Source organism: Crinia signifera, chromosome 1 (genome assembly GCF_055691185.1).
Source record: "Crinia signifera chromosome 1, ASM5569118v1, whole genome shotgun sequence".
Classification (NCBI taxonomy): domain Eukaryota; kingdom Metazoa; phylum Chordata; class Amphibia; order Anura; family Myobatrachidae; genus Crinia; species Crinia signifera.
Window position 1 is genome coordinate 218,555,457 of NC_139217.1, and position 14,368 is coordinate 218,569,824.

At 44.9% G+C, this 14,368-nt stretch overlaps 1 protein-coding gene across 5 annotated transcripts in view; it reads right to left on the reverse strand.

Annotated features, from left to right (window-relative positions):
- Positions 1-14,368, reverse strand: part of MFSD12 (major facilitator superfamily domain containing 12) — a 231,268-nt gene that overhangs the window by 69,458 nt on the left and 147,442 nt on the right. Inside the window, exon 10 of one of the 5 annotated variants that reach the window (XM_083179272.1) lies at positions 3,600-3,997. The exons of the other annotated variants lie outside the window; for them this stretch is intronic. Coding sequence (XP_083035398.1) covers positions 3,966-3,997 — 32 coding nt within the window. The 3' untranslated portion in view covers positions 3,600-3,965. Of the gene's footprint in view, positions 1-3,599; positions 3,998-14,368 lie in introns of those variants that run through there. 5 annotated transcript variants of the gene reach the window in all.

Here is a 14,368-nt window from a genome sequence, read left to right on the forward strand (position 1 = left end):
TACTCAACATATACCTGTGTGATTTCTGGTGTTGTGTCTACACATACCCCCGACTCTGATTCTATTTGTACAATATGATTTTTGGGTACTGAGTTCCTAATTAACTGAGCCAAGTAACTCCCAGGTCTAGCCTCATTGATATATTTAAAATGGGCTAGGAATCCTTCTTGTTTCACGGCTTCTACCTTCAGCTCATTTATCCATGTTCTATTTACTTGCATCCAATCTTCCTTATTTCTTTCTGTTCTATTTTGCATATATTGGTCCTCTAGTATTTTATTATTTTTTTCCAACTCCTGTTTTTTCTCCCGCGAGCTTTTTTTTATTTGCGCTATCCTCTTAATTAATGACCCTCTAATGACAGCCTTCCCTGCATCCCAAACCACTGCCTGCGATGCAGATCCTGAGTTTTTACAGAAAAGTCATACACTTAACAGCAATGTCCATATGATAAAATTGCAGGTGTCTCTTACCACAGTGGTTCCCAACCCTGGTCCTCAAGTACCCTCAACAGTGCACATGTAAGCCGTCCTAAGTATGAAGGTAATATAGCCAAAATGTTCATGTGATCGGGCCAAAAAGGCCCTGAAACATAATAAGGGGTATGAAAGGAGGCTTTGTGTATCCTAAAACATTAAAGCAACATGGAAAACAATCTTAACAGAGAGAAATGCAAAGTACAGTGTGTAGTCATCAATCAGAGATTACTGGCATAAACTATACGGGTCGACCATTAAATTCAAAAAGGTATATCATAGTTTGGAAATGCCAAAGAAGGAGTCACAGGATCCAGTCCCCCCCCCCCCCCCCCCCCCCCCCCAAAAAAAAAATTCTGGCGCAGCCCACATGAGGCTAGTACTGGAATCATCTTGGTGGTATAGCTCAAATATTTAGTTAGTAAATAGCTATGTTCTGAGGTTTTCAGGCCATCTCCAAAAGAAGCAGAGTACATCCCCATATTAGATACCAATGCACCCAGATGGAAAGGTGCATGAGAAGGATTAGACTCCTCCAAAGGCTCACACAGTGGAACAACAGACATGGGTACTATATTGCTTGTGGAGGCCTGAATCTTGGATTCCTCTATTTTTTCCTGGCAGGCGGCAGTATCCACAATAGGATCAGTGGTAACTGAGGTAAGAGTCAGCCAAGCCACCAAGCGATCGAAATGTAAATCCAAATAAGGTAGTAAAATTTCACACAATGCTTGAGCCAGAGTGTTGAGTGAGGGAGCATCTACGGATAACAAAGCTGGAGCTTCCATATCTGCAGAAACCAAGTTGGAATGGAGTCCAGTTAATAGCTGTGACCCAAAAGTCAACCCCAAACCAGCGAATACCCTGTTGGGAAGTGTGAAATGTGTCTCTTACACACCACTGTGTAGAACCGGCATCAGCCAGGAAACAATAAACTGGGGTTGTCGAAAGTGATTCATCCGGCTAATTCCTGCCAGGTAGTGCACTGTTGCATGAGGGAGAGCAAGGTGGGTAACTGCCAACTCAGCCTGGGTGATGTGCAGGGAGGACACAATGAATTTGGGCTATGGAGGGTACAGGGAACTAACTCCAAGTTCACTGCAGGCCAACCCCTCTACTTCCCTCTTCAGGACGTTAGGGTCGGGGATCCGCTCGAAGCATAGGAACCCCAGAGACCACCGAGGCCATCAGACAAAATGGGTGAAATAAGACCACTGAGACGCCTCCCAGTTCCCTCTGAATCCTTCCTCCCAGTAACAGCTGCAGGAGCTTCCAACCCTGATCTCCCCTCCTTACCGCCGTTCAGCGCCAGGCACTGGGAACGAAGCAGCGCTTAGGTCTCTCCGCAGTGAGAGTCTATAGGCGCAATGATCCTCTCTGTCCATTGGTCCCCTGGATTCCAGCGGAAAGCTGCCGCACATATGATCGCGCCAATAATGGCCCTTAAGTGGTGGGTATTGCTGGGGCAGGACAAACCTACCAGGTTTGTCCTGCCCCAGCAAAACCCACCAGAGAGGGCTGGAAGCCCCCCCCCCCACCTCCGGCGTTAGTACGCCGGAGCTTCCCTGCTGCCGCTCTCCCCCCTGCCTAAGCCGCCTGTCACATTCAGCACTGCAGTGACATCGGCGGCAGGCTGGGGGATGTTCGCGGCGGCTCGGGAGGACTCGGGTGCCTGAGCGATCCCAAGTCCCCCTGAGCTGCGCCGACTATACCCGAGCCTGCCGCCGACATCACTATAAAGTGAGTGACGGGACGGGCTAGCTGGCGGGCGGGTCAGGGCAGGGGAGCTCTGGCGCACCGATCGCCGGAGCAAAGGTGACGGGGGGACTGGGGGCATTTGGGGGGGGGGGGGGCTCCAGAGGTACTGCTCCAGACCTATTCTATATTAGTGGTATGACCGGGAAAGCCCGCAGCAGCAGCGCTGCTGAGCCTGGAAAATTACAAGGCATAACACTCAAGGGGTTGATAGCCGGACTCTGGTGAAAATGAGAATCCCATAGCAAGACAGAGCTCCTTAGAAACAATGTCACTTCACCTGCACAATGGGACAGGAATCAATTTGATTCAGAGAAAGATGGAGCAGGATTATAGATGATTTCTCTGTCTCGAACGGGGGGATATCTAAAAAGCAGCCATACTTGATGCCCCCACCCACCGGAAATGGTAATACTATATTTTAATATAATTAAACAGCTCATCAAAAAATAATAATAATAATTCACTCCAGACACATTTACTAAAGGTGAGCCCGTTTTTACTCAAAATGGGCTGCCACACTTACATCCATAGGACGCCATCTAGTGTCCAACACCCCAAACACTTAACCCTATAGAGGTGAGGAGCATATTATTATATAGGATAACTAATGTTTTTCTTGTGCAAACCACATTTTTTTTAATCAGTCTGATTATATTATTATTATTATTATTGCTCAACCATATGATGTCAAAGGCATAGTGTGTTCAGCCACTCAAGGCATTTATATTTCATAACACAACCGCACACCCAAGATTTTCTAAAAATTGTCCCAGTTACAAAACTGGTCTATGCAAGATGATGTACGGAAAAAACATACTGCACAAATAAAATAAAAAAAACCAGTCCTGTTTATGTTCTTTAAACAGATCATTGCAGCAGTAATCTGGTGAAGATTGAGGTCGGGCCCTTTGAGTTATGTAGCAATGTTTGCATTTTCTGAAATATGTAACTGTCAGCAAGGCAGTGGTATGTTTATTTTCTATTTTTATGTAAGGTCTCTGTGATGCATGTGTTTATTGTTGTTCAGTGATGGTGTTTTACCGACACTTGGAAGTAGTTAAGGCACGCAATAATTGGGAAAATTGCACTGTCATGTGATCTGGTGTGTCCGATAATGTTTGTGGGATTTCGTCATTATAAAACACACATTTTTTATCTAGTCCACACCGACAGCCCCCTTTCTAACAATTGTGATACTTACCCTTAAACCTGCCTTGGAAAATTACCTACACAATAGTGAAAACCGCATTGCAATCTAAAAATGTATAGAAGATGCGTTAACAGATATACAGATTTTAGCACTTTGTGCTTTCCAAAGATTAGATAATTAATTGTAATCAGCCTTAAGAAAATACTAGACATGCAATACAAAACAATAGAAAAATACAAATTTGGCTTCACAGGACAGCTCATTTTGAAAGTCTAGTGGCATATTTAATAATGTGCGATAATTTAGTTATCCCTTGTTACTAATCTTAAATGGGGCTCCAACCAATCAGCTCCTCGCAAGTGTTTGAAAAATGACAATAGAAGATTAGTTGAAGAAACAATTAAAATAAATAAATTAGCAAAGTAGGTACAGAAATTAAGATTAGCATACAACAATGAAATCGTCAGTGAGCCAAATTCAAGCAATTACTAAGAAAAAGCACCCGTAACATAGTTTTGTGTCCAGTACCATACAGGTTTTTTCTTTGTCATGCAAGAACTAGATCAAGTCCTGGGAAAAGCTCAGTTCCCAGGCAAAGTGGTCACCAAATGCCCTAAAAATACAAGAGGAATTCAATGAGCCAACATAGGATTAAAAAACAAAAACAAACAAACATTGCCTTCCAAAACATGGCTTACAAAACAATTGCCAGCATATTTTTCATTTAAAGTATCATATCTGCAAATTTCCATGCTACTTATTCACAATGGTCCAAAATCTTAGTTGCATGTAAATTTTTGCATAATGCACAATAGTCTATATCTTTGTAAATGTACAGTGGTGCTTGAAAGTGTGTGAACTCTTCAGAATCATAAGAAAAATGATGTGAACCTTCAGGCTTAACAGATATTTTGGATGTGTATTATGCAAAGTAAAAAGAGTTTTTGCTGCTTATCAGACTTGAAAGGATTACAAAACCATCTCTAAAGAGCTTGGACTCCACCAATCAACAGCCAGACAGTTTGTGTACAAATGGAGAAAACTCCAGAACATTATCACGCTTCGAGGTTTAGGAACGATCATACCAATAGCAAGGCGTCTATTAGTTTGCAAGGTCAAAAAGGAATACAAGGTAACCTCAAAAGCAACGGAATGCCTTTCTTACATTAGCTAATGAACACAGCATTCCAGCATATAAATTTCATATGAAACACTGTGGTAGTGGTGGTATAATGGTTTGTACCTGTTTTGCTGTATCTGGCTCAGGATGACTTGCCATCATTGATGGGACAGTAAATTCAGAATTATACCAGAATATTGTAAGGGAAAAGGTCAGTATATCCATGAGCTACATCTCATGAGAACGTGGGTAATGCAGCAGGTCAATAACCCAAAGAAAAAAAGTAATTTGAACAAAGAATGGTTAAAGAAGAATATATTTAAATTTTGGAATGATGAAGTCAAAGTCCTGACCTTAATGCCATCTAAATTTTGTTGAAGGATCTCAAGCAAGTATCCATGGTAGAAAACCCTCCGACATGACAGAGTTGAAGCAGTTTTTTAAAAGAGGAATGGGGTATTATTCTCAAAGCCGATGTTCAGAACTAATCAACAATTAACAGAAACATTTAGATGCAGTTATTGCATAAGAGGGTCATACCAGATACTGAAAGCAAAGGTTCACATACTACTGTCCAATTGCTCAACCATCACTGATGATGAAATATTTCAAGCGATTGGTAACGAGACATATTCAATCAGTTTCCCCAGGAAGATTTTGACCATTGTGCATTCCACTTAAACCAATTTGTAACACACAAAAAAAATAAAAGCTCCTTTATGCTTCTGTCCTCAGGAGACACAGGGCTAATGCCCAGTTATTCCTGCAAAATGACAGAACGGTGCCAGCGTGCTATGGTCTGCTTAGATGCAGGCCAATCATGCTTGTGAAATCCATACAGGAGATAAAGCGTGATTGGCCTGCATCTAAGCAGACCATAGCACGCTGGCACCATTCTGTCATTTTGCAGGAATGATTGGGCTCATCTTTACCAATTCCCGTGGACGTTCATGATCATTCCATTATTTCAGGCATGTCCAAACTATGGCCCTCCAGATTTTGTGAAACTACAAGTCCCATCATGCTTTGCCACAGTTTTGCAATTAGGAATGCTAAAACGGTACTCTTTACCTAGAACGGCGCCCGCGATTACAATCGCGGGCGTCGGGGGTAAAAAATCGCGGGCATCGCGGGTACATAAAAAACGGGTGCGACGCGATGCCCGCGATTTTCCCATAGGGATCAATGTTAAAAGTCAGATTGGTCGCGATTTTAGTGTTAAATGCCTCAATGCCCGCGATTTTTACATAGGAAACAATGTTAAATGGGCCACAGAGCCCTAATAGTCCCCCTGAAGTCTTAAATGGCCCCCACAATTTTTAACGCCACCCCACGATCAACGTGAACCCGAAGCGTGGCGAGCGCAGCGAGCCCGCGAGGGGCGGCGGTACGCGTCCTCCGACCTTTTCATACCCCCACTATCCACGTCGGCGTGGAGAATAGAATAGTGTGGCGAGCGCAGCGAGCCACCGAGCCCGAAGCGTGGCGAGCGCAGCGAGCCCCGCGAGGGGACGCGGATACCTTCACAGTTATACGCGTCCCCTCGCGGGCTTCACAGGTGTCCGTGGCGACGCGGACACCTGTGAAGCCCGCGAGGGGACGCGTTTACCTGTGAAGGTATCCGCGTGCGCTCACCACACTATTCTATTCTCAACTCCACGCTGACGTGGATAGTGGGGGTATGAAAAGGTCGGAGGACGCGTACCGCCGCTGCGCTCGCCACGCTTCGGGTTGACGTTGATCGTGGGGTGCCGTTAAAAATTGTGGGGGCCATTTCAGACTTCAGGGGGACTATTAGGGCTCTGTGGCCCATTTAACATTGTTTCCTATGGAAAAATCGCGGGCATTGAGGCATTGAACACTAAAATCGCGTCCAATCTGACTTTTAACATTGGTCCCTATGGGAAATCGCGGCCATCGCATCGCACCCGTTTTTTAGTGCATTCGATGGTCGCGATGGGCGCCGTTCTAGGTAAAGAGTACCGCTAAAACAATTGCAAGGCATGCTGGGATGTGTAGTTTTAGCTGGAGGGCCGTAGTTTTGGACATGCCTGCACTAGGTCCATGGTCTATCAGGGTGAAAGCTCAAAAATGGGGAACAGAAGGAGAAGGCAGACAGGTCTGAAACTCTACTGGCCGAAGCAATGGCCAACAGAAAAATAGTTTTCCAGGTGAGCCATGGTAAGTTCACTGAAGGCAGAGGCTGAAAGGGAGGGGCACCGGTGGAACAAAAGGCGGCTGAATGTGTAGGACTCCTTTCAGAAATGTGTGCACATACGTTAACCGGGCAAGTTTCCTCTTGAAAAGGATGGACGGGGCTGAAATCTGGACTTTCAAGGAAGAAAGATGCAAACAGGCCTCTAATCCCTTCTGTAGAAAAGACAAGATCCAGGAAAAGCGGAAAGTTTTGTGATTAAACCTTCGCTCAGCACACCAAGAAAAGTAAGCTCTCCAGATTTGATAATATGCACCAGCAGAGGACAGCTTGCTTGCCTGGAGCATGGTATGGATGACTCTAGAATATAAACCGCTTGGCTCTCAACAGGGTGGTCTCAATAGCCACACAGTCAAAGCCAGACATGGTCGGTCTGGATGAAGACAAGGGCCCTGACCGAGTAGGTCCAGGCGTAGGGGTAGGCATATTGGTGGTTCGAATATTGTAAGGGAAAAGGTCAGTATATCCATGAGCTACATCTCATGAGAACGTGGGTAATGCAGCAGGTCAATAACCCAAAGAAAAAAAGTAATTTGAACAAAGAATGGTTAAAGAAGAATATATTTAAATTTTGGAATGATGAAGTCAAAGTCCTGACCTTAATGCCATCTAAATTTTGTTGAAGGATCTCAAGCAAGTATCCATGGTAGAAAACCCTCCAACATGACAGAGTTGAAGCAGTTTTTTAAAAGAGGAATGGGGTATTATTCTCAAAGCCGATGTTCAGAACTAATCAACAATTAACAGAAACATTTAGATGCAGTTATTGCATAAGAGGGTCATACCAGATACTGAAAGCAAAGGTTCACATACTACTGTCCAATTGCTCAACCATCACTGATGATGAAATATTTCAAGCGATTGGTAACGAGACATATTCAATCAGTTTCCCCAGGAAGATTTTGACCATTGTGCATTCCACTTAAACCAATTTGTAACACAAAAAATAAATAAAAGCTCCTTTATTCTTCTGTCCTCAGGAGACACAGGGCTAATGCCCAGTTATTCCTGCAAAATGACAGAACGGTGCCAGCGTGCTATGGTCTGCTTAGATGCAGGCCAATCATGCTTGTGAAATCCATACAGGAGATAAAGCGTGATTGGCCTGCATCTAAGCAGACCATAGCACGCTGGCACCATTCTGTCATTTTGCAGGAATGATTGGGCTCATCTTTACCAATTCCCGTGGACGTTCATGATCATTCCATTATTTCAGGCATGTCCAAACTATGGCCCTCCAGATTTTGTGAAACTACAAGTCCCATCATGCTTTGCCACAGTTTTGCAATTAGGAATGCTAAAACGGTACTCTTTACCTAGAACGGCGCCCGCGATTACAATCGCGGGCGTCGGGGGTAAAAAATCGCGGGCATCGCGGGTACATAAAAAACGGGTGCGACGCGATGCCCGCGATTTTCCCATAGGGATCAATGTTAAAAGTCAGATTGGTCGCGATTTTAGTGTTAAATGCCTCAATGCCCGCGATTTTTACATAGGAAACAATGTTAAATGGGCCACAGAGCCCTAATAGTCCCCCTGAAGTCTTAAATGGCCCCCACAATTTTTTAACGCCACCCCACGATCAACGTGAACCCGAAGCGTGGCGAGCGCAGCGAGCCCGCGAGGGGCGGCGGTACGCGTCCTCCGACCTTTTCATACCCCCACTATCCACGTCGGCGTGGAGAATAGAATAGTGTGGCGAGCGCAGCGAGCCACCGAGCCCGAAGCGTGGCGAGCGCAGCGAGCCCCGCGAGGGGACGCGGATACCTTCACAGTTATACGCGTCCCCTCGCGGGCTTCACAGGTGTCCGTGGCAACGCGGACACCTGTGAAGCCCGCGAGGGGACGCGTTTACCTGTGAAGGTATCCGCGTGCGCTCGCCACACTATTCTATTCTCAACTCCACGCTGACGTGGATAGTGGGGGTATGAAAAGGTCGGAGGACGCGTACCGCCGCTGCGCTCGCCACGCTTCGGGTTGACGTTGATCGTGGGGTGCCGTTAAAAATTGTGGGGGCCATTTCAGACTTCAGGGGGACTATTAGGGCTCTGTGGCCCATTTAACATTGTTTCCTATGGAAAAATCGCGGGCATTGAGGCATTGAACACTAAAATCGCGTCCAATCTGACTTTTAACATTGGTCCCTATGGGAAATCGCGGCCATCGCATCGCACCCGTTTTTTAGTGCATTCGATGGTCGCGATGGGCGCCGTTCTAGGTAAAGAGTACCGCTAAAACAATTGCAAGGCATGCTGGGATGTGTAGTTTTAGCTGGAGGGCCGTAGTTTTGGACATGCCTGCACTAGGTCCATGGTCTATCAGGGTGAAAGCTCAAAAATGGGGAACAGAAGGAGAAGGCAGACAGGTCTGAAACTCTACTGGCCGAAGCAATGGCCAACAGAAAAATAGTTTTCCAGGTGAGCCATGGTAAGTTCACTGAAGGCAGAGGCTGAAAGGGAGGGGCACCGGTGGAACAAAAGGCGGCTGAATGTGTAGGACTCCTTTCAGAAATGTGTGCACATACGTTAACCGGGCAAGTTTCCTCTTGAAAAGGATGGACGGGGCTGAAATCTGGACTTTCAAGGAAGAAAGATGCAAACAGGCCTCTAATCCCTTCTGTAGAAAAGACAAGATCCAGGAAAAGCGGAAAGTTTTGTGATTAAACCTTCGCTCAGCACACCAAGAAAAGTAAGCTCTCCAGATTTGATAATATGCACCAGCAGAGGACAGCTTGCTTGCCTGGAGCATGGTATGGATGACTCTAGAATATAAACCGCTTGGCTCTCAACAGGGTGGTCTCAATAGCCACACAGTCAAAGCCAGACATGGTCGGTCTGGATGAAGACAAGGGCCCTGACCGAGTAGGTCCAGGCGTAGGGGTAGGCATATTGGTGGTTCGATGGACAGGGCCTGGAGATCCAAATACCAGACCGTTCTGGGCCATCCCAGAGTCACAAGGACTACTGGGCCCCCTTCCAGCTTCAGCTTGCAGACCACTCGAGGAAGCAGAGAATTTGGGGGAAAGCATACGTTAGAGCAGGGCCGAAGGACCGATAGAGCATCCACCATGCAAGGTCCCGGATCCTGAATCTGGGACCCGTACAGTGGAAATTTGTAATTGTGGCAATACGCCATCAAGTCCACTTCGGGCCTGCCCCACCAACGAACAAGCATATGGAATACCTCCAGGTGTAGGGCCAATTCATTTGCATGAAGGGTCTTGCGGCTCAAGAAGTCCTTTTCCCAATTGAGATCTCCTGTATAGAATATTGCCGATAAAGCAGGAATCCACTGCCCACTGGAATATGCAATAATTCTCCACTATAGCAACCCAACTGCGAGTGCCACCCTGGTGATTGATATTAGCGACTTTTGTGGCATTATCAGTCTGGACTTGTACCAGATGGAGAGTGGGTTTGGTTCAATCGCACAAGACCGTGTATTTGTAATGAATAATTATTTTCCAAGAGGCCCCCTGAATATGATAAGGACCATATAGGTTCATTTGTTACAGGGGTGTGTTATCACTAGACAAAGTACAATGTATCAAAAATGAAGATACATTGTCATATTGTGATGCACCAACAAATAAATGAGTCCTAAAATATACCTTTTATTATTCTATATAAACGCAAGCGAAAGATAAAAAGACAACATAAATAAACAGACAATGAACATATGTGTGTTTTAAAAGAACTGCACATGCGGGCGTGCCGTGTGTGCTGAATTTATTATAAAAGTTCAATATAAATTCAGTCCAATCTCAGATATTTTTTAGTAACAATATTGTATGGTGCTTATCAGGCAAATGGTAAGTAATCTTATCTGATCACGTCAGAGTGGACTGTGCTACTGTTTGCACAGGAAGAGAATACAATGTATCTCCTTTCAAAACATATCATCCAAAGGCAGCAATTGTTGCTGTCCTACTGAGATGATACAATTGTTACATATAGATTTGTGAGTGATAAACGATAGAACTTTATCACATTTAATGCAGCTATTGTCTCACAGAGCTGTTGTGGAAAATATTGGTATATAACCGCTATTTAAGAATGCTAGATGGTTATATATTAACCCATAGCATAGAATATAAACTTAGTACTGCATATATATCAGTGCCACATATAATTAGTGGGATTCATAGAAGGTACAATAATGAGCAGTGCAGACAGGGTTATAAAAATGATCTAAGCCGCTTAGACTGATAACTGTTTAGCGGTGTGCCGCTTCAGGCTATAATAGTGGTGGTGACACAAAGCGCATAGAAGCAAACAGTCTAGCCCTTAGAAGGGCTGAGATTAAGGTAATAGTAGATAGCTATAATAGCACACACGGAGAGTGACGCCCGCACGGCTAGAAGTGCTGAGTGCGCGTTTTCGCTAAAAGCTTCTTCAGGGCAAGTCGCCCTGGTGTTCCCGGAAGGTTTAAGAAGGAGGCAGTAGTACGGGAACTGTCCAATGCTGTGCCTCAACTGGACAGTCCCTCCCCTCCTATGCCCTGATAGGTAGTTGCTCCTGTCCATTTCGTATGTGGGCAACAATATCTTCTATCTGTGTTCATTCCTCAGTTATGTTCTAATAAGTATCTCTTATGTTGCACTCATAATAAAAACATAATTGCGCTCATAATAAACAAATGTGTGTTTTAATTGAAAGACAAACAAGTGTACAGTTCCTTGTTAAAGCAGAACCATATTGATGTGCACTTATTCAAACATTATGGGGGGAATTTACTAAAGGAAATTTGTAAAAAAATAGATGTATTTGTATCCAGAAATACACTTATTTTTGACATTTACTATCCCGAAAATATGGCAATTCGTAGTCGTATTGATGTGCTATCAGTACGAATACGAATTGCCGTATTTTCGGGATATTAAATGTCAAAAATAAGTGTATTTCTGGATACAAATACACCTATTTTTTACAAATTTCCTTTAGTAAATTTCCCCCCATGTCTTAATGGCAGCATCAGTGTGATTCTAAATTCTAATTTCATCATTATAAAATTATTCTCTGCCTAACAAAGTCCAAAGACCACCCTCAACTCCAATATATTGATGGGTAGCAGACTTTCCGGAGGTCTCCAAAGGCACTGAAAGGACAGCTGAAAAATAACAGCTCCCTACCCCTGAAGGAAGGCTTCCGTCATGAGGAGGGTCCATTCCTGAATCCAGAATGGCCGTCCCGCCTTGAGGTTTTCTGATCCAGTAGCCACCAAAACAGAGAGAGAGTCATACCTCCGGGAACAGGACAATCAGCTGTTACTGAAGTCTGGTGTGAGATCACAACCACTTGATTAAAATCTTCTTTTGCAATGGATGTGAATGAAATTGTGCATACTACGCCATGTCGAAGGCCAATATTATTGACCTCAAGACCTTCTTGCACGTATGCACAGACTTCCGCCTGTGAGAAAGTAGATCTCGGACGTGGGATTGCAGAGTCCTGCGACGCTTCTCAGGGAACAAATATCCGCTGACAGAGCATGTCCAGTTGAGCTCCCATTTGCTAATCCAGCTGTGAGCCTTTAACAACTGCACCACCGTGGGTAGTGTTTCTGAAGGACCTCTTCCGATTGAGCCATGGATCAAACAAGTCATCCAGGTACGGCAGGATACGGATACCCTGTATCCAAAGCTTGCTCCTCATAACTGCCATGACCTTCATGAACACTCTGGGTGCAGAGGAGAGTCCAAAATGTAATGCTCAAAACTGAAAATTTCACCCCTGCACTGCAAATCGCAGGAACGTCTGATGATCTAGGAAAATGGGGACATGCAAATAGGCATCCTTGATATCCAGAAAGGCCATATAGTCCCCCAGTTCCAATGCCAAGATGATAGAACATAAAGTCTCCATCCTGAACCTGGGAATGCGCAGTACCTTGTTGAGCTGCTTTAAGTTCAGAATGTGGCGGTAAGACCCGTTGGGTTTCCAGACAAGGAACAGGCTGGCATAGATGCCCTTCCCTCTCTGAGACCATGGTACAGGGACTATGATCCCTGACCGCAAAAGCTTGCGAACAGCCTGTTCCAAGGCCCTTGATTTTTCTAAGTTCTTTGGTAAACTTGTGGAAAAGTATGAGCTACAGTAGGTGGTAGATGCTGAAATGTTAGGGGCATAGCCTCTTTATACCATGTCGATCACCCAAGCATCTGTTGTGGATTCCAGCCACATGGCGGAAATCTGCAAAAGCCAATCCCCCCAATGGGATACCCCAGGTGGAGAATCTGTCCGTCATGCGGAAGACTGGTCTGTGGGCTTATGGTCTAAGCGTTTAGTTGCTTGCCCTTTGGGGGTTGGGAACTGGAGAAGGGTTGGCCTCTACCCTTACCGTGGATCTGAAAGGACTGGGGATGAAACAAGGGCACTGTCCTGAATAGTAACAGGGATAAAGGTTCACAGGTCCTCAGTATTTATACGGTGTCTTGTTAATGGCGCCGCTGGAGGGGTCTGTGAAAATGATGATGAATGGACATCCACAATCTCCATTCATCATTTTCACAGACCCCTCCAGCGGCGTTATTATCAAGACACCTTATAAATACTGAGGACCTGTGAACCCTTATCCCTGTTACTATTCATGACAATGGCAAAAGCAACAATAGCTCTGGTAAACTTACCTATTGGAATTTGGTTAAAACCATAAGAGCCATCTATATCTGTGGCTCTACTCCATATCCTGTGAGTGCTATTTTACTTCTAAATATATTGTGAATGCATGTTGATGCAACGTCATTGAATTTTATATAAAGGAATACATTTCTTAACTTACAAAAGGTTTATTCATTGTAGTTTCAGCGCTGCTTCTTGTGTTTTTTTCTGTTACAATTTTATCAAGCTCTGACCCAAAAAGCAAGGAACCTTCATAGGTAAGTGCCTCCAAAGCTTTTTTAGAGTCAGGACCAGCCTTCCAAAAATGAAACCATGAGGATCATTTCACAACAGACACTCGCAAGGACAGAATGGCCGCGTCCAAGGCCGCCTCACCCAAATACAAGGATGCCTGCTGGATATTGGATACAATTGCCAGCAGATCCTCCCTGGGTGATAGCCCTACGGAAAGAGCCTCCGTCCATTCCACCAAAACTTTAGCTACCCATGCAGATGACAGGGCCGGCCTGGCAATTGCCCCTGCATTGCAGTAGATGAGCTTGAGAAAGTTTTCCTGTTTCTAGTTGGCCAAATCCCTAAGGGATGCCGCATGCAGAATAGGAAGAGTAGAAGTCCTCACCAGTTTAGAGACATTGGGCAGCTACTGAGCTGTTTCCCACTTAGCCCTATACTCCCCTGGAAGGGGGTAAAAAACACCTGTTAGGTGTCTTCCAGGCCATTCGTTGTCTGACAATAGGGTCTTCTAGATCATTAGACTTTCGTAAAGACACAAAGGCCCTCTCTTTACATTTAAAACTGCAGCCCTTAGAATTTTAAAGCTGGTCACTGTCCTCTATAGAGACAAGCTCTCTAACCGCCTTAACCAAAGCCTACACATTAACACGTGAAGGGGCATCTTCAGTGGCAGAGGAAACTTCCAAGTCTGAAGAAACCGACCCAGTGTCCTCAAAATCTGATCCAGATCAGAGCCTGTAGCACAAAGAAAAATGAGACCTAGACTCCACTCTGTGTGTAGCCCCCCCCCCCCCC